Source organism: Dermacentor silvarum, chromosome 3 (genome assembly GCF_013339745.2).
Source record: "Dermacentor silvarum isolate Dsil-2018 chromosome 3, BIME_Dsil_1.4, whole genome shotgun sequence".
NCBI lineage: Eukaryota > Metazoa > Arthropoda > Arachnida > Ixodida > Ixodidae > Dermacentor > Dermacentor silvarum.
Window position 1 is genome coordinate 65,199,173 of NC_051156.1, and position 26,784 is coordinate 65,225,956.

The 26,784-nt window shown below is 46.4% G+C and overlaps 1 protein-coding gene across 1 annotated transcript in view; it reads left to right on the forward strand.

The window, feature by feature from the left end:
- Positions 1-5,705: 5,705 nt before the first annotated feature.
- Positions 5,706-26,784, forward strand: part of LOC119445472 (glucose 1-dehydrogenase 1-like) — a 56,162-nt gene continuing 35,083 nt past the window's right edge. Inside the window, exons 1-3 of the mRNA XM_037709754.2 lie at positions 5,706-5,811; positions 22,545-22,684; positions 23,588-23,680. Of these exons, the coding sequence (XP_037565682.2) occupies positions 5,775-5,811; positions 22,545-22,684; positions 23,588-23,680 (270 nt within the window). The 5' untranslated portion in view covers positions 5,706-5,774. The remainder of the gene's footprint in view (positions 5,812-22,544; positions 22,685-23,587; positions 23,681-26,784) is intronic.

The window sequence follows — 26,784 nt, forward strand, 5'->3', positions numbered from 1 at the left end:
TAAAAATAGATAAAAGAGAAGACATGAAATGTGCCTGCTTTATGTAATCATTTAAAATTCAGAATGACAGTAGTTTGTATTTGCTCCCTTATACTTGCATGGTGATAAATTATGTCAGCAGCAAACCAAGGACGAGGTTTTGCTTTTATTGCGATAGCAATTACATGGACACTTCAACCGGATTTCTGCCGTCGGCGTCGCCGTCGCCGTCGTCGTCGCCGTCGTCGTCGCCGTCCCCGTGAGGTTCCGTATAGATAAAATCTTCGCCGCGCGCCGTATGCCCGAGCGGAAGCGTGCGGGGACGCACGCTACCACGGAGGGCGAACGCACTCAATCTCCCACGCGCAAGCAAGGAAGCGGGAAGCCAGCGCCGGAGGGAGATGGGGCGGGGGGGAGGGGGGCGCTTTTCTACTCTGCCAACAACCGCGCCCGTCACTCGCCCGCACCGTCTCTTATCTCCACACGGCTCTGAATTTTATGCGCTGTGCATTCGCCGCTCAGTTTCCGTTGAAGCGATAGACCGCACGTACCTTCGCCCGCTGCGGCGTATGCTCTTGCTGCCAGCGTTTTGACAGTCGTTGTCTGCAGTCATTCAGTGTGATCTATTCATGTTTGTTTGTGCGCGCTCACACCACGCTTGTTCAATCAGTTAGTAATAGTCGGGCCAAATTTTCCAACGCATGCTACACATGCAATGCTGCCCGGATCGGCAGTGCAGCGCTACAGGTGTGTCCCTTCGCACGCGCTGCCCACGGGAAGCGCTTCTCATCAACACCACCGTTTCACACGCGACTTCTCGTGGTCATCGAGTCTCTCTTCATGTCGGTCTACTTACGCCGCAGCACACCTGCTTACCTAATCAGCTCATGTTTACTACAATTCATATTGCTACCAAAGCCGCTCACCTTACTTCGTATGACAATGCTGTGTTGCTATCGCATTCATTGCTTCGCCCTTAGGGCGAAACTGTGACATTTTTATAGCCAAAACAGGCACCTTGCTCAGTGTAAGTATAATTTCACTAAGGGAATTTGCAATGTAATTGTACCACTCTTTTTTGTCACGTGGATATGTCTGTTGGAGGGAAGACAAAAAGTAGTCACTTCTCGCAAAACTAATCAGCTGTTTTTCGAAACATATTTCCAACTTTTCAATGATAATTACTCCTATGTGCATGTCTCCAGAGAGCATACTTAATCTTGACTTGCCCATCATACATGTCACAAAAAGTGGTCGCAGTTTCACCTGAAAGGCGAAGCATCAATTGCGATAGCAAACTTGTAGAGAGCTATACGGAGTAATGATATTAGCTTTATCAGCTGTATAAACTTGGACATGCAGCAGCATCGGCAACACGCAGAACTGTTGTCGACGCCATCGGCGTTTTGCCCGCGTTCGCTCAAAATGCGTGCGGCGTTGGTGACTGTTGCCGGAGCCTGTGATATAAATAGGCACTTGGTGCCGCAGCTAAACGTCGCCTCCCTTCCCTCCCCCTCCCCCACGGCTTCTCGCGCGTCGGAAGAAGGTGCGTTTGCTCTACATATATGGTGATTGTAAAGGAGAAAAGAGACGCCTACTTCTGCAGCCCTTAAGCGAGCACGGCGCGGAACGCGCGTTTGTTCTCCGCCGTGCGTTCACTCCCCGTGAAAGACGCGCCCCTCGCGCCCTTTCACTCGCACATACAGCGTTCGGCGCACGGCGACGATTTCTTCTCCAAATGACGTCATACGGAACCTCACGGCGACGGCGACGGCGACGCCGACGGCAGAAATCTGCTTTTGAGTGTCCATATAATTGCTATCGCAATAAAATTATTAAGTCAAGGAGGCTGCCAAGAACATATCAGAACTTTCATGTTTGTGTGACATACTGTCTTTTGAAAGTTTTCGTGCCATTTGTTACGTGGTGCACCCAGTATACCAACCTTTTTGTTTTCTCGTCCAAATTGCATGGCAACGTATTCTGATGCTTTGGTGTGCGCTCCTCTGCACCATGTGGAGTCGAGCTGAAGTGACTCCTTGACACCATTTTGTCCTTGCAGCTGCCTTCTTGAGTTATATAAAATGGGTGCCTGAAAAATATTGTGGGCAGAAATGAACACGAGGAAATATTGTGAAACCACGTAAAGACAGACAAGGAAAAAGGTAATTGCAATAAAAATAAGCCTTAGCACATAGTATTTCTACTCTAATACATGTGAAACATCTAATTGACTGCATTAGTCAACTGCCAAACCAACTTGAATTTTTAGATTTAAAAAAAAGAAAACCCTCCGTTAGGCCTCAGTCCAGCACCAATGTTACAAACTTATACAAAAATAGAATGTTAGTCATTGTTGGCACACTTCACAAATGCATCCTGTCTAGGGGAGAGAGCTTGTGTATGGATGGATAAGGGGCAGTGGTGGTATGGTGTGCATCTCATTTCTGACGTCATCAACAAATATAATTCCCAAAGATAATTCTGCCGCTTTGGTTTATCTAAAACAAAAGAAATCAGCCGCCAAAGTAAAGGGAACACACCGAGTGTAGTTAAGTATAAAGACTGCACTCGTCGCACAGACGTGGCCAACAATAACGCAAATGTGGTGCTAGAAGAATAAGGGGAGATGACATGGTAACGAGTTCAACCGCCTTTAAAAAAACCCGTCAAACTTATGAAACCGAATTCTGTATACTCTGCTTATGCTGCACTTGAAGCTGCATTAGATTATTAAATACTCATATCTGCAGTCATTTAACTGTGTACAGTGGTGCATGTAGCTTTTTTGTAGCCTACCAAAAAGCAAACAGCGCAACGACGTATTGACAAACTAAAATGACGTATGACGAACAGCGTATTCACGAACTCAAACGTGTCACAAACACCACTTGGGACACATCCTAGGCACGTGCCCAGTGTGCCCCCCTCTGGTTATGCCACTGCTCAAGCCATAATTTAAGGATCATATTTGCAGTAGACATGAAAATATGGTCTAGTTCATTGGACATTACTGGATGTGATTATAAGAAGGGGTAGCAATGCTTGCTAGGGCAAGCTTACCCACATTTCAAGACCCAAAAGGAACAGTTCACTGCGGCCTGCATCTAAGCTTTCTGAAAGAAATGAACTTATTTTAACTCATAAGGTACGCAGTGGGGTTCATTTTTGACAGACTCGACCCTTGCCGCCGTTTGAAATCTAGCATTTTACATTCTTGAAGGCATGTAAAAGCTTCAGTTAGACCAACGTTATTAGTTTATTAAACCAACTCTTAGTTTGTGTATGACAGACTTGTAACATGCAGGGCAACATTTTCTTTGATAGTTTATTTCTCCACTAAAATATCAAGGCGGTAAATGCATTTCAATCTGCCCTGCGATAGCAAAAATACACAACTTACGCTTGGAACCCGCCGAGGAAGGTTGATTTAGCCGTTCGTACGACATAATTCTTAAGTGCCAATTCATACCAGCAAATGCGCAAGGATATCGAAAACAGTGAACGTGGAGGCCGAGCGAATAGCAACAATTCAGATTGCCCCTGTCACTGTAATCCTACAACAGTAGCCGTTATATTCGATTGCGGTGCATAACTTGCTGCTTCACCAGTCACCGAGTTCTTACACATAAGCGCCCGTTCACATTCGCACCGTGCTCGAAAACCGCAACACAAAACACAAAATCAGACATAAATTCACACCATTTTCATACATGAGCAAAATAAAAAGTCAGTCTTATTCAGGCCAAAACATCAATTCTCAATGCGTTTTCAGGCAGTTCACGATTACGCGCCAAATGCAGTGTGCAACGTGAAGCTGTACGTCTGCGGCCAGTTTCTAACGGGCACTAGCGCTGCACGTAACTTCAGTGGCCGCAGATTATCCATGGGCGAAAAACACGATCAAGCGCGCGCCTTAATATAACGAAAGCATGGTGCCAGCAAGTTGACGCCTTTTGTTATGTAACTCTTTAGTTAAACAGCGCTCCGCACACAGTAGACTGCCAAATTGAATAAATTCAAGCACATAAGATGCACGCTCAGCACTCCTCATGGGCGTTGAATCATGGGATGGGGAACAAACCTTTTTTTGCGACGCCGCGCCTCACTCCTTATTCAACACACCATGGTTCACTCAGCGTTTGCAATTTTCAAAGCTCTTTCGTATAGCGGCATGTGATAAAATCAGATACAGTCATCGCGACGATTGTCTTTTTCGATTGACATCGGACGACGCAGCACGCATACCTAGTTGGTTGGCAATAGCGGCGGCTAACCTTCGCGGTAAATGCCTGGCGATATACGCCGAATGTACACACAACGTAAGTTAGAGTTCACTTACGTGGAGGATTTGTTATTCAATCCAACCAACGATGAATGATTGTCCTTTTTTCGCGGCGGCGAAAGATGGCTCACAAAAGATCTTTCTTGGATGGCCTGCCCGCTGAACGGATCGTCTTTCTCCGGTGCTTTATTGTTCCGCGATGTTGTGCGGGCGCGCGGTGGAGGAACTTCGAATTAAAAAGTAGTACGCTGATCTCCGCACTCGTTTGCGCTCTGGATGCCTGTTCTCTTACAAGAAAAACGGTGTGTGCTTTGCTCTGCGTGCGTGAGCGATACATCACCATGTTCGGGACCAGCCTCACGCAGTTTAAGCAGCAGTATATACTACGTTTTGCTCCGTTTTGCCGGAAGAAAAGAACGGGCTTTCTACTATCTTTCAGAAAGGCAGACTACAAATAACATCTCACTCTCTCGCTGCGGATAGAGTGAACAATGCATTTCACTGCAGCCGACATTTTTCGAGAGTAAAATAATGCCTTGAAGAGTAAATCGACCCCTTCACTCCTGCGATACTCTCCCTAGTGTTTAGAGTGAATGCGTTTGAACAAAAACTAGGATACCTCGTCCAGAGCTTTAGGTATGTTTAGGAAATAAGAAATAGTTTGGTGCTATGAAAACACTTTCATATCGCTACGCTTTAGTTCTTGTTTATCAAATTGAAATAGCAAAAAATTTCGAAAGACTGCTTGTTGAGTCCTAAGTCTATGCGAAACCGTTTACGACAGTTTTCCTTTTCTTTAAATGTTGTCTTGCTGACTTATTTTGTTCTTCTTTGGAATGTTGACTATGTATTACGCCTTACTTGATTTGTCAGTTTTCTTGGTACCGTTGTTTAGCTTTTTGGTATAGCACCCGATTCAGGATCTCCCACAATGTGTTCGTGCCATCTTTGAAGGAAATCATTTTCATCATCAGATGAACTCACGACGCCTCTCGTCGCAGTGCGATCGTTAAAAAAGCACCATTAAACATCAACGATGGCTGTTGAAAGGCCTCTGCAGAGGAAGAAACAGCGTTTATCGATCTTGTCGATCTACATGACCACCAGCACGGTGTGGCGTACATCAAGCGGATGTTACAAGAGTGCGAGAGGAGCGCGCTACGCTGCATAGAACGCGTGCGAGTGCAAACGCAGAACCCTAGTCCTGTCCATCACCCGCATGACTGAGGCACGCAATGGGAACTTTACGACAGCAGTGATTAAATGCGAGGGTATCGGCCACCTTCCTACGTTAAACACTGATATTGTGGCGACAACTACATTCGCAGCGCGACGATGCGTTTCACTACGACGCGCTTAGGAAAGGAGGAAGGGGCGGAGATTGCGCCGGCTGCACGGCGGATTTTTGCCGATGCGGTGGGGATCAGTTGCCGCCCGCAAGGCTGCGCCGAACACTTCGCTGCGCGAGCGCATTCCACTCGCGGCCTGCCTGCCTGCAATTGTACGCACAATGCCAGACCTGAGTGGAAAAGTGGCCGTGATAACGGGTACGTATTTTACAGTTTGTACGAACTTTGCCGTGTGTTTTTATCGACCGCAAAATTGTCTAAAAATTAAGTTCTGGGTTGTTACGTTTCATGTGACGTCACGGAGCCATCTCTCACCGCGCTGGTACCCAAAGATGGCGACTACGATGACGTCAGTGCCACGCATTATCACGCACACACTGTGTTAATTTTTGACGGCGCTTGTTTTTCACCGGTGCGTGACTGTTATCGCTCTGACGTTTGACGCAAGACGCTCCTGTCTTTGATGTGATGCTGCCATAGTTCTTGATTACGCCGCTTCTCGACCTGCTAGTTCCCAAATATGGCGTCCACGATGACGTCCGTGCAACCTAACTCCATTCCTAATATGAGGCACGCCAAATTGTGGGGGGCGGGTGGTGGCGGGGCTCCGGATTAATTTTGGCCAGTCGGATTTATTTGAAATCCACCCGATGCACGGTACGTCAGCATTTCTCCTTTCCGCCACCACCAGAATCCACGCCCTACAACTGTGTTCGAAACCATGGCCTCGAACTTAGCAGCTCAAAGCCTTAGCCACTAAGCTACCGTGGCGGGCACCGAACATTTATTGTGCACTCCTAGTCTAGACGCTAAAGGGCGACCTGTGATGCCTGGACACAACGGGGAGGCAGGCGTGGCTTTTTTTTTTTTTCTCAATGCGCTCCATATTATAAAAGGTTCTTTTTGTCAAAGTTACCCATGGGTACAAACACATAATTAAAATATATCCTAAAAGTTATCATTGCAGTCTGCTGGGGACTGTTTTTGAATGGAAAAAAAAGTTAAAATTACCGACAACAAGTCTATCTTAGACAAACTGTTACACGGTGCCAAATAGCGTGCGCGTGGATAGGCAATTTTTTAAATACCATGTGTAGCCGAGATGGCAATTTTCGCAGAAAAGGCCCGGCGTTCTTCGAAGGTGAACGATCTATAAGCATTTAAACTATAAGAAATGCATGCACATCCTATGATGGATGACCTTTGGATATCTGCACTTCGGCGAAGATGAGCTGAAAGATGGGCAAGCGTTGACGTACATTCTTTAACAGCCTAATCGCTATAAAGAAATTAATGTAAAAAAACAATTATTTTGAAGGGAAAAACGTTGACGGTATTGAGTTTATAACGTACGACTCCACGCCCTGAAGCTTCGCGTTCAACTATCTTTCTTTAAAAAGGGGGCTTCCATTTTTCATTCCTAGTTATCTCTTAAATACCTCTCTATAGTGCTCTCTTGCGAACACAAGCTGACAAAGTAATCTATTACTGACGCCCAAGCGGACGCTGTCATCCTGCATGGATGACAGAAACGTAACCAGCCAGTGTTTATGCTAGAGAGCTTTAGAATTTTCATGTTCAATCCCGGCCATGGCGGCCGCATTTCGACGGGGGCGAAATGCGAAAACACCCGTGTACTTAGATTTAGGTGCACGTTAAAGAACCAGAGGTGGTCCAAAATTCTGGAGTCCCCCTCTGCGGCGTGCTTCATAATCAGATCGTGGTTTTGGCTCGTAAGACCCCATAATTTAAACAATTTTAATATAAAATAATTAATTTTCATGTTGTCGTGACGCTTGCCCATCAGACTGGCACAGCGGCGAGACGCAAAACTTAGTTTATTGAACCAACCTATGCTCCCAAAAACAAGTTATACGCGGGAAGAACAACAGTGATGATCATATGCGTCGATCGTCGTAATCTGACCTACGCGTCAGACGCGTTGACTATTTCTACATGACTCGTCGATAATTCCAACGTAATGGCTGGTGCACTCGTGCCTTCCGAAATGTACAACATTATATCGGTAGGGCATGCAATATGATTGCAAGGTTGGCCGACAGCATAGTCAACAAAAGGTATGGGCGAGAACGATCGAGAATGTTCTGATGCACACGAGCGCGCGCCTTGATCTGAGCGATAACTTGACCAGTTAGCTACTTACAAGTTAGCAACAGGTAAAGGTACTTCCTGAATGAATATATATATATATATATATATATATATATATATATAGCCGCAGCATCTTTTAGTTTATGTTTTATGACAAAAACTTCGTGTTGAGTGGATCCAGGTATGCTATTTATGTGCTTTGTGCAATTAAGATTCCTAGTGACGGTGACGCCCAGCTACTATAATTGAGCAGTACGTTTATTTCAATACTGCATGACCGTCAGTATAAGCAAAGGTATTTTATTGGATGAGATGCTCATTCACGCTGCTATATCTAAACTAATTTTCATGAGAGAACCTTAAAATCATGTTTTTAGAGTATAATCAATTTATTCAGTAAGGCTTAGTTTAGGAGACTTTTCAGACAGCAAAAAAGGAGTCGATCAGCCACAAAAACGTTAATATTATTTGAAGGGGGACATTGAGAAGCATATATGAGTTAACATTATATATATATATATATATATATATATATATATATAACTTAAAAAGGGTAAACAAAGTACAAGTGTAAATGCCCCCTTCTTAAAAAAGCATCGTCCCAATGCTGCAAACAGGACATGAGACTAATAAAGAAAACGAACACAGTAATTAAGAAAGCAAGTTTCCAGAGTTAGTTAACGTCCGTAGAACAGAATAACGCGCACTACATTGACGAGTTCTGGCCTGTGCACGGCGCCACTATTATTGCAAAATGCCGTCCGGCGCGACCTCATAGTCCAATGTGTCAATATGTCGGATGATCTAGTACGGTCCGAAATAACGTCGAAGTAGCTGCTCACTCGGTCCACGTTGGCATATCAGGGTCCAAACCCAAGCACAGTCTCCAGGCCGGTATTCTACATAATGTCGTCAAATGTCGTAGTGTCGGTGTTCCGCCTTTTGCTAATTCTTAATGTCAGCTTCTTCGGCACTTTGGAGCTAGGCGGCGACGTCGCAGTTGTCTTCGTCGCTGACATTCGGTAGCATGACATCAAGTGTTTGAGCCACGCTCCTTCCGTAAACCAGCTTGAAGGGCATTATCTGCGTTGTTTCTTTATTGTGCTCGACGTTGACGTACACGTTTGCAATTTTTTAATAATATAGCGCGAGTGTCGAGCGCATGGCATGGCAGCGGTCGCTGTAGAGGCGAGAGGGTGCGCGGGCGCGCAAGGCAATTTCCAGTTCGAATTTTATTTGCTGCGTTGTTCGCTTCAGGAGTGCCCCTCGTCGTTACAAAGCCGATGACACGTCGTGCAGTTGATGCTCGCGCGATAGTATTAAAGATAGCAAAGGTGTACATTGTCAACACGTTGGCAAGGGTCTTACTTTCGCGTACTGTACGACCGTTCATCTGCGGGTAGTAAGCGCTTATCCTCCGGTCACTTCTTTCAGTTCTCTGGCTGTACTGCCGGGTCACTTGCTTAAGCTCCGGTGTAAAAGCCACTCCTCTGGCGGTGATGAGGAGGCCTGGGGCTCCATGTCGTATCAGCTAGGATGTTCTCGACGAAGAATTTCGCCACATGCGTCACACCAGCTTCGGGCAGGGCTTTCATTTTGGCATAGTGGGGAATCGTAGTGGGCAGCCACGACGATCCACTTATTCCCAGATGTTGACGTAGGCAATGGCCCCAATAAGTCCATACCCATCCGATGGAACGGTCGGCAAGGTGGCTCGACTGACTGTAGCAATCCCGCTGGCCTTGTCAGTGGCGTCCTGCGTCGGTGACTGTCTGGGTACGGTATATTTTAACTGCGCTAACCCACACGGACAAGGTCGAGGCAGACAAGACGTGCGCAGACTCGCAACTGAACTGTTGTTTCTGCGTGCGTTAGCGCGGTTAAAATATACCATGCATGTCAACCAACTAGCCCGACTTGGAGCTCTACTTCTGTCTCGGTACGTCTTGACATAGTGAGCAACGTCGGCGGTGAGGCGCGGTCAGTGATACATCTGGTGGAGGTACTGGGTAATCCCCAGCTGCCCAGTGGTCGGATCATCATTGAGGACGTGGACAACCTTTGACCGCAGTGCTAATGGCACAACGTGAAAGCAGTTTGCGCATACTGCAGAAAAGTTCTCCTTAACCAGAACGCCCTTTTGCAAGCAAAACAAGCACAATCCGCCTCTAAATATTCTTGAGGCAGTCGCTTTTATCTGCCAAGTACTCAGCAAGACTACTTATGTCCGGGTCTGCTAGTCAGCGATTCTTGTTCCTGTAGGAAGGCGTCCTTTTATTCGTCTACTTGCTGTGGTGGGTCGATGGGGGCGCGAGACAGGCTGTCGGAATCAGTGTATTTCTGTCCACACTTGTAAATGCCGCTGACGACAAACTCGTGCCATCTGAAGATCCACTGGCCTAGGCGTCTTGAAGGTTTCTTTAACTTTGCTATCCAACGCAATGTGTGATGGTCTTTTACGACTTTGGATGGACTGCCATATAGCGAAGGTGAAATTTCGCCATAGCCCCATTGTTTGCAACACATTCTATGTCCATGGCAGAATAATTAGCTTGTGCTTTTGATAGCAACCGACTAAGCGTAAGGTGTGACTCTTTCAAGTCCGCCTTTCCTTTGACAAGCATGGCGCTGAGGCTTACGCTGCTTGCGTCACTGTGGACTTCGGCATCCGCGTCTTCGTCGAAGTGTGCTAGTGCCGGCGGTGACTGCAGGCGTCTTTTGAGATACTGAAATGCTGCTTTCGGCGACAAATCACACGTTAACTCCACGTCTCACTTCGCCAGATTAGTCAGTTACTCGGCAATGCATGACACATATTTTGCAAAGCGCCTGTAATGAGCGCACAGACCAGAAAATTTGCGTATTGCCTTATTGTCAGCAGTTTGCGAAAATTCGGCGGTGGCAGATGTCTTCTGCGGATCAGCAAGGACTCCAGACGTGCTGATGACGTGGCATAGGAACAGCAGATTTTCGTACTCGAACCGCCACTGTCGCGGTTTCAGAATGAGTCCGGGTGCAGTTCCATGTAGCCTGAGATGATCATCGAAACGTTCGGAAAGTACGATAGTGTCATCCGAGTAAATGACACACGTCTTCCATTTTAGGCCCACAGGCACCATGTCAATCAGGGGCTAGAATGTTCTCAGATGATCATAGAAGTTTGCGGAAAAGACAGCAATGTCATCCAAGAAGATGAGACAATTTCGCCACTTTAAGCCGGCCGGCTCCACGTCCATCGCAGGCTGGAATGTTTCAGGTTCCGAGCAAAAGCCGAACAACATGACTTTGAATTTTAAGAGGCCGTCCGGCGTAACAAAGGTGTTTTGTTCTTGGTCCCAGTCGACTTCGCTATGCCAGTAGCCAGTCTTGGCTGCCATTGAGGAGAAATACCTTGTATTGCAAAGCTTGTCCAGTACGTCTTCTACCAGTGGTGGAGGATATACGTCTTTCTTCGTGACTGTTTACGCGACAACAATCGATGTAAAATCAGAGACTTCCATCCTTCTTTTTTGCTAACACAACAGGAGACGCCCACGGGGCTTTTTGTTGACTGGTTGATTTCGTCACGCAGTACTTCCTCGACTTGTTGCTTTATATGCTCTTGTTCCCACGCCGAAACTTGGTAGGGACTCTAATGTTGTGGTTGAGCGCATTGTTCAGTTCTTATGCCATTATTTTCAACTGATGTTTGTGAATTATTTACGAAAAGGAGAAGCAGTCCCTTTTTTTGCTGCAGGAGGCTATTCAGCCGTTCTTTTTTATGCCTTATGACGACTAGGATTATTATTGAAGGTTGCCATGGCTCAGGGACACAGACCATTGTTGCAGTTTCGCTAAAAACCGGAGGGCAAACGCATCGCTGCATGAGTGCTGCATTTTCTTTCATATATACGATCTTCATGCCTTCTGTTGAAATCTTTATGTTTCTGGCTGAAGTTAGTCCATTACCTGCGTTTTTCCTCGGCGCAATTGCAAGATTCTCCTTACGGCGCCGATTTCTCGGCCGAGTAGTAGGTATTGGTCGCTCTCGACGATGGTTTCCATGTGTCAGGTTGCTTCTGCGTTAGGTGGCAATATTGATCTTCAAGTACCCTCTAGAAAGGTGGACTGAGACTCCTATTCGGCGTTATTTCTTGCTGTCTGGACAGTGCTCTGGACGCCACGTCTAGGCGGTAGACATGGCTCGCTACATTGCAGTGATACCAAAGAGGGCAGTGGTCGGAGGAGCGCCAAATGTCCGTCCTTCTTGGATCGTCAAAATCAGATCTACGGGCCAGTCACGTCGATGTGACTCGTCGATAATTCCAGCGTAATCATTGGTGCTCTTTTGCCTTCCATAATGCACGGCAATAATAGCCAATCAGTTAATCCGGTGTCGCTCAACACACCAATATGCGCGCACTGAAAGTGATATCACCGAAAGTGACCATCCGTGAATACGTCCTCTGATTACAAGGTTCGGCGACAACATACGCAACAGATGGAATCGGCTACAACAATCGAGAATGGTCTGATACAGTCGAGTGCCTCGCACCGAGCGATAACATTAACAGTTGTTAGCAGGAGTAACAGCGGTCCCCGGGAAAAGGATAACCAATGTACGCGTGTTAGTACTATGAACACTAGCAGCTGAACCTTGGTTAGAAATTTCTCAACTGTATAAAACAGTTGCGAAAAATCTGTTCTCGGCTGTGCTTATCAACAACCAGTCACCTGATGCGCTCCCAGCTGGTGCAAGTGTCACCGTGTGGTTCCTTCCTCCCCTGTTCCGTCCTATTTCCACATTAATTACTGAGCCGTAGGGGTGTGTTTCCATACGCGAACGTTTGGTGACGAGCAGGTAACATGGCCTGCCGTCAGAATCCCCTCGCACGATTCGTCTTTTCAATTTTACCTCGAGCACAATTACGAAGAGCGTGAAAAAATGCGTGATGAATACTTGCCATCAAAATTCCATCTAATCTATTGACCATCCGTCGCAGAGCACTTTGTATTTACTGCGCATTCGCTATTGTTTATGTAGAAGTAGTGTCAACGATTGTTCTCATCGGGTCACTATTTCTGGCATAACTTTATCCGCAAGCTGAACATGTTAATTGCGGATGCTACATTTCCGCCACACATGATACGTCCAACTGCCTTTTCAGAAAAAAAAAACTTGATCCAGATCGGCTTCCAGTGGCCACGGCAATAAAACTTCTCCAAGAAATCTGAAACCTTCAAAAATAGCGTCATAAGTAGGCCGTTTGGCCTCAGTCTTTCAAACTAGGCACGCTGAAAGATAGCGGGACCTCTAGCTTTGCTGTAAGAAAGCGTTTGTTATTCCCATTTTTACTACACTAATGAACTTGCACAAATATTGCTTTGTAATACCACATGTACAAACATTTTTCTTGTTATTCTTGCAAACAATGACCCTCGCGCCTAGCGACATTCGTATTAATTATGTGAAAAACAGAAGCCAATAACAACATACTTAATCTAAAATATGGTTTCAAATACACAACTCAGTTCAAAGTTCTACCAACTTTTCAATTATTGCCCCCCTTTAAACAAGTGCTAAACCATCGCACGTGGAGGGGACGCTGATTCCAGTACCTGCTCCAAGAAAGCGAAATCGCTTTCAAATGCTGCCATGATACTTTGCGCAGTAACATGGGAAAAAGCGCCGCTCCTCTATCTTTTCCTTGATTGCCACTGGAAGTTGTCCGCGAGCATATAGCAATAAAAGCTCGCCCGATGAGACAGAAAGCACCAGTGTAACAGTCGTGACAGCTACGCGCCGAATAGCAGCCGTCGAGAAGGCGAGAATTATACGTAGGAGCACACGAAGTCTTTAAAAACATGGCCGCAAACGCCGCGAGTGAGTTTTATGGCAGGGGCACATTGTGGATTGCTACCAAGAACCGGCGTCCGCTGTGGTGTTACAGGTCAGCAGTCTAGCAGTATCCGGGAGTTTTTCGACCGAATCGACGATGACGTGAACCTACCTTTATTCTAGCGAACCAAAAAGAAGACCGTGTGTTCAATTGTGGTAAGGCAATAACTTGATACTCAACAGCCCATTACATTTATGTGCCCGAGGAACCATTGCGCAGTGCATGGTGCGTGCGCTTGCAGAAGAACAGGGTCGAGAGGTCAGTACGTTCTTAAAAACGCGTTGATCGCGGGATGAAGTCAACAACGGATATATTGTTAACTGTATGCCTCATTACAAAACCTAAAGGAATTCATAATAAAATGAAAGCGGGAGCATGCCTCCTAGTTGTTGACCTACGAGCGAGATGTTCACAAGTTGCACAACCACACGGCTCTGTATTCCCTGCAGCTTTGAAATTCCGCTTCAGGGTTCACGTAAAGCATACATGGGAATCCGAAACCGCACACGCGATTTTAGGAGTTAGTCTCGTATTTAAGTTATGTAAGTGGCATCAGTGGCCTGGCACGAAAATATTTAAGTACATTTAATAGAATTCTGGGTTTTACGTGCATGCCGTAGTGGGGGACTGTAGATTAATTTGGACCAACAAGGGATTATTAACAAGCCCCTGATGCACGGGACATGGGCGTTCTTGCAGTTCGCCCCCATTGAAAAGCGGCCGCCCCGGCCGGGAAATGAACCCGTGACCTCGTGTTTAGCAGCGCAACACCATTGCCGCTAAACCGCCGGGACGGGTCATATATAAGTGCATAAACTGATAAATAAATAAATTAAATAATTCATTATATATATATATATATATATATATATATATATGGTATCTTACCTGATATTGCTATTTGATATGAACTAGTTAATATAGGGAACTAATATTAACTATTATAGTTAATTTTGTAATTCAAACGACGTTTTATTAAGAAAGTAACTGGAACGCCGACGCAAATTGGGGAATTCATTTCTCGAAAGTGGTGTCATTTTGAGAATTCGTTCCAAGTGGATGCCCCTTGCGAACTCCGCGGCTGGAATTCGTAAATTGTAATATGAACGATAAGGTGCTTTGTTAACAACTTCATTAGTGAATGTTGGTTGATTAGTCACTTATGCATTTCAATTTTTTCTGCAAGTAATGTTTTTGTGGAAGTAATATTTTCTGCAACGATTGCTGCGCGACTGGCCGCTAGAAGCACCTTTATGTTGTCGAGCTACGTGGCACTTGCATATTTTTAAACTTTGGTGCAAGGTGCGGGGGACACCCACGTGACTTGCACCCGCCCACCCACACAGGACAAGCTTTAAAGAAAGAAAAGCCCGAAATGCTGCCTCGGTAAAATGCACTTTGTTACTTTTGAAATAGTTGCAAATGGACACCATGAGAAATTATTTTAGAGAATGAGAACCAGAATCACTGTATTTAGGTAGAATGAGAGCGTAATCCGCCGAATCTAAAAAGGCAAGATTTCAGCAGTAGTCTATGGCCCTCTCAGTTTGTACCTATCCAGTGACGCAGCCATCATCGCGGTCTTTCTAGCGCGCTGCAAACGTTTTGTTGTGCGACTTGCGCCTCAAAATGACGCCGTCGAAAAGCTTAGGTTGCAATGCCGACGACACGCAATTAAGATTAACGCTGCCGCTACTTAATTTCATACATGAGAATTGCGCGCCTTCTCGTTGGGGTGCATTAGCGCAAGCTCGAGCCAGCTGGTGCATGAACTTGACAAAGCGTGTCCTGTGTCCACCCGTGTCTAACGCTTTTTTTTTCTCGTGTATGCGTTCTTGTGTATTCGCTGGTAACCCCTTTTTCATGTTCTCATTGGGCTGCCTCTAATTGTCTGACTTGACTAGTCGAATTCTGGGTCGGCAAACTATTTCTTTTCTGTGACTTATGTTTCGATTTTCGAAGGTAAATAAGCAATACATTTCGCACTGCTGCGTATGTGGTCACTGCGAAACCGTCCACTGTGTGGACGTTGTTGCACGTCATTGCCGTCGAACTTGTACAATGATATCCTTGTACAAAGAAAGATTGCGAACAGTAAACATTGGTTAACGTGTAGGCACTGAATCTGCAACACAGTTTACAATTCAAGTTATATGATAGCTCGTGCTCTGAACGTACTATTAAACGTATTGCGCGTGGCGTGTCAGGAAAGTTTTATGAACGCATTATACACAGCTTAGTCCCACAACGCTGTCAAACGAGTCAGTAGAGGGACACGTCTGGAGAATCTTCTGAAAGCATAAAGCGGCAAGCAAATGATCAACACGATGCAGCACCCTATTTGGGAGGCGTCATTGCACTTTGAGTTGGGATACATACCTGGCAAGATGGAGAGACCGACATTCTTTACAGAAGCAATTAGAGTTCATTTATAGTCGGTAGAAATTTATTTGTCGCTCAGCAGCGCAGGGGAACAATTACTCGAAGAAGAAGGTACAAGCCAAAGCGCTGACTTTACTCGCCATGCACAAATATGTCGGCAAGTTCATCACGACAAAAAAAATCGTAAGAAGCAAAAAAATCAAAAGACAGAAAATCATGACGTATCGAGCACATTCGCCTCCTTCGGCCCCCAACATCATCAAGGCCTGACTTACGCACTCATCACCCGCTTTGATAATATGATAAGGCTCAGTTGTTAATCTAGCGAAAGCATGCTTATTTTCAATCATCTTCGTAGTTTCCTCAAACGTTATCCTTGCTAGATTCGTCATGATTTTCGTCAGAATCTATCCTTGCTAGATTCGTCAGACTCGTCATGAATAAAGTTGTTTCTTATGGTTTTGCGCGATAATAGTGCTAGTCTGTCTATGTATGTGCATGGGCCAATAAACTTAATTCGAAATTCAGGAGCTTGTCTTGTCTCTTGGTCCTCGTGTACGTGTTATCTTGCGCTATTTAGCCACACGAAGCGATTATCTCTCTCAGCAGAGCCCCGCGTAGAACTTTGGTTGTAGAGTGAGCTCCAGAGTAGCATTGTCGATGGGGTCGTGCACTGCTGCGAATGCTGTATGGCTGAAGGAAATCAAGCCTCCCGTTCCATAGGAAAAGTGTTTATTATGAATAAACCGTGAAACGACTCCGTGGGTTAGCTGCTGTTGCGCGTGCTCCCAAGCACGAGCTTCGTCCTCTACTTTGTCGCGCTTGTTCCAACAACTGCCCCGCACGCAGAAGTTCACAAAAAGTTTGATTCCAGTGGGTACAGGTGTTGAACTACCCGTTTAACGGTAGATCCGCCCGGTAGTCTCAAGGTACAGGTTCTTGTCTTGCCATCCCTTCCTTTATGGAGCTCCTCTATTCGAACAATGCTCCACAGTTGCCGGGGCTTGCTGGGCTCTTGTAGAAGGACGAGGTCACCTTTCTTAATTCTGTCGAACGGTGTCGTTGACTTTGTGCTTGACATTGTTCTTAACTCCGAGAGGTATTCTTTGGACCAACGTTCCCAGAAAGCTCTTCGAGTTTTTTCTCGTTGTTCCCACATAGGTAGTATATGGCGACCATCGGCTGTGATCTCGCCGCGTGTTAGGTCGGCAAGTGCAGATATTCGCTTTCCAATGAGAAAGTGAGCCGGGGAGAGGGATTCCAGATCTCGACAGTCGCTATAAACGTATGTGATTGGCCGGGAATTGATCACAGCCTCTACTTCAGTTAAAGTTGTTTGTAGTTGTTTCTCCGTAAGATGTCCCTTGCCGATGCACTTCTTCAACGTCAGCTTGACCGACCTGATAAGTCTCTCGTAAAAACCGCCCCACCACGGTGCATGATCAGCGATAAATTTCCATTTTATGTGATGGTTCGCGATGAAGTTACAAACTTCTTCGTTTCTCAATGACTACCACAATCTCGAAAGCTCTCTCTTGCTCTTCTTGAATGCTAAGGCGTTGTCGGAATATATAACAGAAGGAAGTCCCCGCCGCGACACAAAGCGTCGAAAGCGTTGAGAAAGCTTGTGGCGGTCATGTCTTCTACTATTTCGAGGTGAACAGCTCTAATCACGGCGCACGTGAACAGGCAAATATACACTTTGGCGTAGTCATTTGGATGTTTAACGTAGAGGGGACCGGCGAAATCAAGTTCTGTTACTTGAAAGGATTCCGAAGCCATTACTCTTTCAGGTGGTAACGGTGCAGTCACTTCGGAGAAGCTTTGACGTTGTAGCGTTGGCTCACGATGCATCCTCTGATGACCTTCTTGATTAGCTGCCGTCCTCGTAATATCCAAAATCTTTCCCTTATTTGTACAAGTGTATCCCGAACTCTGCATGAAGTTGCCGATGGTGCTGCATGACGAGGAGCTCGCAGTAATAGTGGTCCTTTAGTAAGACGATTGGATGTTTTTCATCGTATGATTTCTTACTGTATTGTAGGCGTCCTGCGACTCGAAGAACTCCACTGTCGAGGAAGCATGTCACGTCCCGCAGTATAGAATCCTATATGTTTAACTCCTTTGGAGACGCGGTCAATTTCGGGAGAAAAGGCTGAGCTTTGAACCTTCTTTATCCAGTATGGTTCGCCGGCTTGTACTGCATTCAGGGCTCCCCGGGACACACTTTTCCGCTTCAACTTCGAGGTAAATCGCAGTATCCAAGCTGTAACACGGTGTAGTCGAGTAAGAGAGCTGTAGTTGTGAATGTCTATAATAGGTGGCTTGGCTTGCATGGCGACTTGCAAGCATGGTACCCGATGAGTACGCTCCTCCGTGACACTCGGTGGAAGATCGGTTGAGTTCGGTCTACGGTGTGGTGGCCATTCATTCTCTTCACAATTAATCCAATGGGGTCCTGTCCATCAGGCTGAGTTTGTTGTCAATTCACGCGCCGAAACTTCTCTTGTCAAAAAATCAGCAGGATTTTGCTTTCCAGGGCAGTGTCTCCACAATGTGACGTCCGTTTTACTCTGAATTTCCGTTACCCTATGGCGAATGAAGTCTTTCCATCTCTTAGGATCGCCGGTAATCCAGTACAGTGCTATCATTGAGTCAGTCCAAAACTGCACTGATGTAATGTCCTCGGATAGCTCTTGACGCACGTACTCGTACATTCGTGCTGAGACGAGACAGGCTAGTAGTTCGAGTCTGGCAAGCCTTGTCTCCTTCATTTGGGCCACCCTGGACTTGCACAAGATCTTCGGATCTTCAGAAGATGAACACCGGGTTGTAGCGTACGTTGAACGGGTTCGTTTGACGTCGACGATGACGTACGGTTGAGTGATTCATGAATCTGACGTATACGGTATTTGAGCTTCGCGGACGTCGCTGTGGCTCGATCATTGCAATCGACAACCCGATCAAACTCTGCTTCAGCTTCCGTGGTAGAGAGCAGAGGTACGATGTCGGAGTCAGTTGCCCTCAAGTCGGTGTAAAGATGATTGAGGCGTTCGCTAAGGATGCAAAGCTGCTCTTCCGTGACACTGTCTTGGCTAAGCGTTGATTCGATGTCGTTAATAAGCCGCGTTAGCTGCGATCTCTCGGCTTTGCGCTTGAGCTTGAGCGCTTCCATGGTTGGACTCCGCGATGAGCAGCCAAAGGTCGGTACGATGAATCGGTAGGCAGGAAGGCGATTACCTGGGTACCATCGATGTAGTTCGCTGTTCCGATGAGTTTCGGCACCACTTGAAGGAAATCAAGCCTCCCGTTCCATAGGAAAAGGGTTTATTATGTATAAATCGTGAAACGACTCCGTGGGTTAGGTGCTTTTTCGCGTGGTCCCAAGCACGAGCTTCGTCCTCTTCTTTGTCGCGCTTGTTCCAACAATGGCATATACGCTTTCGAAGGGTTTTTGTTTTTTGCTTTCGGTTTTCAGTGCTTTTGGCTTTTGCTTTCGAAGGGTTATGCTTTCGAAGGAATTTGGTGCAGCAGGTAATGAAGGGTTTATACAGTTTCTCCACGTTATGCAAAACACAAAATTGAATTCTGCAAGAACTTTTATTCGCTAGTTATATCGCTGTCCGCAGTTAACGGTGTTGCTAGAGTATCTTGTATGCGCAAGATCAGTAGTTGCTTCAGCATCTCTACGTTAAACATCCAATGATTTATATGAGGCTGGCACGTAGTGCGGAGACCCTCTTGAAAGTCTCTCGTTGCGGATAGCCATGGCTCTTAAACTGCGGCATAGTTCTAAGGCGACGGTCCTGGCGAATGCAACTGAAAAAGCAACGCATGGAACGGCAAAGCAGAGCTGTCGCGGATATGGTTTTGAGTGACAGCGCCGTTTTGCGCGCTGGTATAGTTATAAGAAGAACGAAATTGTGGCCAAATTGTCATCGATCACACACCGATGACATCGGTGGTGGACGACCACAACTATGGTGGTGCAAAAAATGGAAAAGCACAGAAGAGAAAATTTTATGACGCATTTCAGTGTTTGTCGTGTTTGCATTGGTAAAAGCTGAAGGAAAAGGGTTGTAGGGCTGTAGCAGCTCCAATAAATGGTCTCTTCACATAGCTTTAAGGAAAAGCAATAATTAATTGGGTCCACGATCCTGCTGAAACGGGAATGAATTAAAACTAGAAAGAGAGAAGTTTCTTTCTTTTCAACGGCAGAGAACTTTGGTGGCCTGCGCAAGAAGCAGCCACAATGGTTAAAACAAAAAAAAAGATGCTGGTGGCAAAATTAAAAAAAAACGCGTTAAATGGGTGTCCTACCTACTTGGTGTACATTACCTGATCAAACTGTCATGCGGCAAAAGATATGTAAGCCAGAGGGGTCGTTATATAAACACGCATCCGCTAGATCATCACTGTTTTTCCCACCCTCACTTTTAAGCTGCCAACCCGCCCCACGTTATCATAGTACACTCGCAGTGTTGTACACTCACATGCGAGTGTACTACGTTACTAATGACCTACCCATTCTGTCGGGACATTGTAATTAAATAACAAGAGAAATGATAGTATTCGTATTCAACGGATGAGAGTACAATCGTATCACCCAGACAATAATATCTCTACCAATAATGGAACTCTAGAACCTCAGCAGCTCCTGCTTGCGTAAGCTTGGTAAGATAGGCCAACTTCTGTGAGATATGCTTTCGGCCGTTGTGTCTGTGCGGCCACATCTTGATTCTTCGATAATTGTTACATGATTTTCATAGAATCGTTTTCTACAAGTTTCCGTTGTACTAAGGCGTTTTATCTTGAATAAAAATTTAGTTGCGAGACGAGCAGCTTATGTGAAGTCGGAAGCATTCTTGTCCCAGTTTCGTTCCGCTGAGTTGGATATGACTGCGGTAAACACGACCTAGAGGACAGAACAGTATATGTGTCGTCCTTTAGACGAAGGGTTCCTAAACTGGGTTCTGCGAACAGCACTTTAGGCTTCCGCGTGCGGCCAAAACGAATCCGACCCCCTACGCCCTTGGGTGTATTATTACTCTGTTTGGTTGATTCGATAATTTGAGCACTTGTTTTGTTTTAAGCCATTCAATTGACTGACCGTAACAGACATCGTGAGACCACGGAGAAGCACATCGGTTGGCAAAAATTCAGAGCCCTTCCACTATGTGAAGATGGAAGACCAGCGAAGCTGTTGGTTTTGTTTAATTATAATTTATTTTTTTTAATTTGGTGGTTATGTTAAATGGTTGAAAAGACACAACACATAACTTCGTTGTTTACATTTGTCTTGTTTTTGGTTTTACTTTCATTCACTTAGTCACCATATTGATCAATTTGATCAAGGATTCCAAAGCTGGGTTCTGAACTACCCTTAACCTTATGGTCGCTATAGTAAATTGCAATTGGTTGCACAACGATTCTAGACACATTCTTGTTAAATATGAGATCAATGCACGATCTGTTGCGTGTTGTTGGCACATCCACCTCATTGCAACACTTTAAGCCGAAACTTTCCAACATGAACGATGAGATCGACCTTCCGTCGGGTATGCTGATGTCAACGTTGACCTCCCCCGCGACGACGATGGATGTGTTGTTGTCGAGAGACACCCAACCGAATACGTCAGACAAAAAGACTTCGATCTCTCTCTTTGAGGTTGCGGGAGGGATCTATACCGCAGCAACTGCACTGCCATATTCTAGCCTAACGGCACAAACGCCCGCACAATCCGAGGCGGTGGCACCATTTACGACTGGCAGCGTATCGTACGGGGTGGCACTCATGCAGTCGGTCTTTGCAAAGATGGCGACTCCACCCGCCCGGGACTCGACGCTCTTGTTGCACGCCAATCTCGTGTGTCCATTCATTGACAAGGGTAGTTCAAGGGTGCGTTACAGGTCCCAGGGGTGTGTGCCATGGAGCTTGGACTCTTTCCTCACAATCACGAGGATCGGCCTGTCAACTTCCCGGACACATTTTTTTCCAGATCCTAGCCACAGAGAGCTTCGCTGTAAAAAGTAGGGGGCTGGCGAAGGGCGGGTATTCGAGACACTCTGGGAAGGAAGGAAGGAAGGAAGGAAAGAAGGAAGGAAGGAAAGAGTGGAGAAGGAAAGGCAGGAAGGTTCAGCACAACCGGTTTGCTATCCTAGAGACACTCTGGGAAGGCATCTGGTGTTCCCTATGGACATAAAGTTTGGTAACCCTACTCCAGACTGAATAAACCCGGTTCCCCTGTACAGCGGTGGCGTATTCAATCACGTCAAGATTATGTCGCTATAGCCATCGCTCTGTGGCAGCTCCTGTATGCTCTGACATCGATAGCCTGTGCTTGTCTGACAAAAGGCAGATTCAGCTTATCGGTCAATGTGGCTTTGCCACCATGTGTCCATTGTACAGGAGCTGCCGGACTTTGACCGTCAAACGCCCTGGCCTCTGCACTTTTTCACCTTACTCTAAATTCATTTCAGTAATATAATGGTAATAAAAAAGCTTGTAGCTAAGCCGCACGTTACTCTGATAGTGCTGTCTTCACTTTAACACGACAGGTGCTTCGTCGGGCATCGGGGAAGCCACGGCTCTACGTTTCGCCTCCCATGGCTGCTGGCTCGCGCTGACTGCAAGGAACAAAAAGGCATTGGAAAGCGTGGCTGAGGCGTGCTGCTCGAAGGGGATTCCCCAAGACAAGGTGAGCTGTCTTTACCTCTCACTAAAATGACACAGCTCTAAACCAGATCCACGCGGGACGCTTCCGCTATTTATAGGGCCGCAGTGCTTATGCATTCCGAAAGCGTCCCGCCTAGCGTCAAGGACTTGGCTGTCTCTTCATCTTTAGGGCAGCATTCTTTTTGCTTCCTTTCATAATCGATGCATACTGCTTTGTAGTCCGGCCTTGACCCCTTTTATTACATTTCCCTTTATAGTCAGTGTCTAATCAGTGTTGTCAATAAATGTGATCTGGTGGGCTTCAATATACTTATTTAATGTATAACTGTACAATCATTTTTCCATATATAGAATGTCGGATTATTTTTACAAGGAATAAAGTCAATGGTGCAGATTAAGTGGATTAGGTATTCGTGAGGGTACCTCGGGAGGATGGTGCGGCGCAAGTGGAGAAACATGCCACACATGCAGTTTTCATTTGACCTGAGTTCTCTGTAAACTCACACACCTGCTCGCAGAATGTTTGACAGAGAGAGACGCCTTCTATTGGAAGGCAGAGATGTTTGCCTGGGAGCGGGAAACGGAATACTATTCCTGAGGAGAGTGGAAAAAATAAAAACAAATATAAAATGATCCAGTAACACTGATAACGATAATCACAGTTCAGATGATGCCGAAAATTGAAGCGTTTCTATGTATTGAATTGAATCTTTCCTAAACATTTTGCGAGGACACTAATTTATGAAAAATGGTGGAAGCATAAATTCAAGGCCAACCGCAGTACTAAAGGGCATCACATAGATGCTAAAATGTAGAGTACCGTTAGTGGAGCCTGGCAAACCTATTCGACTGTAATTCAATTTAGGCGCCAAATGCGGTGCCGTAGCTACACTTGCGCAGTCCATTATATTCTGGTCATTTCCAGGTGCTTGTGGTGCCCGGTGATATCACAGTCGAGGAGGATATTGCTGCTGTAATAGAGACGACAGCCAAGTATTTTGGAAAAATTGACATACTGGTGAGTGGGACGCCTCATAACTTGAAATAAGCACGATTTCGTCTCATGAACACTATCGTCGATTGCATCATTTAAGACAAGAAAATTCAGAGCCCCTCGCCTGTCAAGAAAATGGCCGTAAGCGATGCTTGTGACAAGACGACACTGTTGCAGGCGTTCCGCTGCGTTTGCCCTAAACTCAGAGTCAGCGGCTCTTCGTTGACGTTTGGCCTCAACATCGCGCACCTGCAACTCGGGGTCCGCGGCTCTTCGCTGAGTTTCGCTCGGGCTTCGGAAGCCCTCACGCTAGAATCGAACGACACGCTTTGCTTACTCCCGTTTTCTCGGCAGGAGAAGGGTTGGTGACTTTGTGTCTCCGTGTGACAAGGGTAGTTCAAGGGCGCGTTACAGGTCCTCGAGCCCACAGGGGCATGTGCCATTGAGCTTGGAACCTTTCTGCACTATCACCAGGATCGGCCCACATGACATGGTTATGTGCCATTGAGCTTGGACACTTTCTGCACAGTCACCAGGATCGGCCCACTTTTCAGCGTGACACCACCACTACCACCACCGCCATCGAAACTTGTGAGCCTATAAAGCTTCGCTTAATAGTACTACGTGGTGGTATTTAGAAAAGTAATATCTGGAGCTACACGGTTCCTGGTTATTCGTAAAGCGCGCTGCATCGAATAGCACAAAAAAAGCACAGTGACAGAGCGGCACTGTGGTGCTTTACTGGTGTACCTGTCACAGTCTGCGTGATGTGCTTCATCAATTTACGGCGTTTTAAGAAGTAAAAGTAGTTAGCAGAGCGAGTAGCACAACGGTAACTGCAGTAGTTAATATACTAAGTATCACTCTTCAATCTGCGAGAGCCACACTGCATAACAACGGTTCTTAATGAATCGCGGCAAAACCTGTTGCCTAATATTTAGTATTTGCACAAAAAATGCAGCAGATCCAACGAGTTCGCATCGATATACCGCGATGCTTCGTGTCGCGCGCTCGTGTGTCGTGTGGGTCGCAAACACACAGACACACATTAACGCGGGCATACATACATTATACCGAACTTACTGTTAAGCGCAGTTGCTGACAACTAGCGAGTATGACGGACGCTTTGAACGCACCACGGTTTCAGAGGCAGAATTTGCATACGTATGTAGCGCAATTCGAATCCATTCTATCTGTAAAAAGCGTTTACTTCCTCATTACCGTGCAGGCGTGGATACGCGAAGGTGAGCTTTCTGGTTCTCTATTGTTTCTTTCCCCCGCACGCATGGCGCTGCGGCTACCGCGGATTCCCGGAGCCGAGCGCCATCGGCTGGTGTTGCAAGGATCCCAGTGCCGCGTGCGGCATGCGTACTCCGCTGTGATTGGTTGGCCTAATCGGAAAGGCAACAACCAGGTAGCAGCCATGCTCACGAAACCCGGCGCGGTTTCAAGAAAGTTACAGTTTCGCCCGACAAGCGAAGCATCGATTGCGATAGCAAATTAGTAGACAGCTATGCGAAGTAAGGACAGTAGCTTTATCGGCTGTATAAACTTGTAAATATTCGCTTACTAACTAAATAAACAAGCAAGGTGTGACGCGAGCACAGGTAAACATGAACACATCTCGCTCGATGACCGCGGAAACTCGTCAAAACGCTGGAGTGAGAAAGCGCGCCTGCAGCAGCGAGCAAATTGACCTTCGCGCGGTCTCTTGTCTCGCTGCAACTCGAACGTCGAAAGAACAGTGCATACGAAGCTACCGGCACTCTTCGCGTGCACTTTGTACCCATCGCAGATCGCTTTGAAGATGAGGACCTCGCGGGCGCACACTTCGTCCACATAGCAGATCGCTTTGAAGATACAGTGCCCGCGCGGCAGCTGCGCCAGCAGCAGCCGCCAGAGCAGAAACCCGCCTCCGTCGCCTCGTCCCCGTGCCCCGCGAGCCAATGAAGACCGCGCGCTTCCGGCCGCTTTCCTCTCTCGCGTGCGCGAGATTAAGCTGCGGTTTCCGGCTCACCCTCGCAAGCTTTCACTCGCACACGCATCGTACGGCGCGCGGGGACGGTTTTATCGCCTTTGGACTTCATAAGAAACCTTACGGCGGTGACGACGGCGACGGCAAAAATGCGCTTGTGAGTGCCCATATAATTGCTATCGCAGTAAAACGTCAAGCGGCGCATGTGCGATATGATGGAAGGCCGCCTTGATAAGCGAGAGTGTGGCTTCACCCATCGACGCAGCTCAGCGGCTATGGCGTTTCGCTGCGCAGCACGAGGACGGTAGCGGGATCCGGGCTACGGCGGCTGCATTCCGATAGGGTCGCAGTGAAAAACGCTCGTGTAGCGTGCTTTGCGCACACGTTAAAGAACCTCATGCCGTGAAGAATTATTCCGAGTCCACCACTACGACGTGCTCCATAAGCAGATGGTGGGTCTGGCTCATAGTTAAATTGTAAGCAAGTGTTTGCAATACGTCCGTGTCTAGCAGATCAAATATCACTCAATATCAGAACGAATTCACGCTCTTGGGGTAAAAAACCCCGTCCCTCTTGTCGTCCTATGAACTAAGCTTTCCTTTTAATGAATGATTTTTATTTTTTTCGGAACGTGCTTCCCGCAAGTTGTACTCTTCAAATGATATACTGGGTAGTCTAGCCACACGCGGCTTTAACGTAGCTTCCGATAGCAATACGAACGAACGCACACACGCATACACGCCTCTCTCTCTCTCTCTCTCTATATATATATATATATATATGTATACTCAGAAAAACACATTTATGTAGCACGTATTGAGCAACAGAAAGCTGTATCGGGAGTTTTCATGTTGCTCTGCAACTTTCTCCGTGACACTTTTATTTATTTTGCCCTCAGGGCCGAAGCATTACAGAGGGGAGTGGTAAAAAAAAATGTGGTTGATCCCTCTTATATAGGAATCGGTATAGAACACGAAAGTGAAACGTGTCTTCACAGAAGTAGTGTAATGTTTATTGCACATTGATATATAATGTCTATTGGTGTTTTGTGGCTAAAGCGCCCTTAGGCGTTGATGCACCCACGCTGACGCCTGGTGGCACGTCTCCTCCATCACGACTACCAACGTCGATGACCATGAGCAACCGTCGTGCA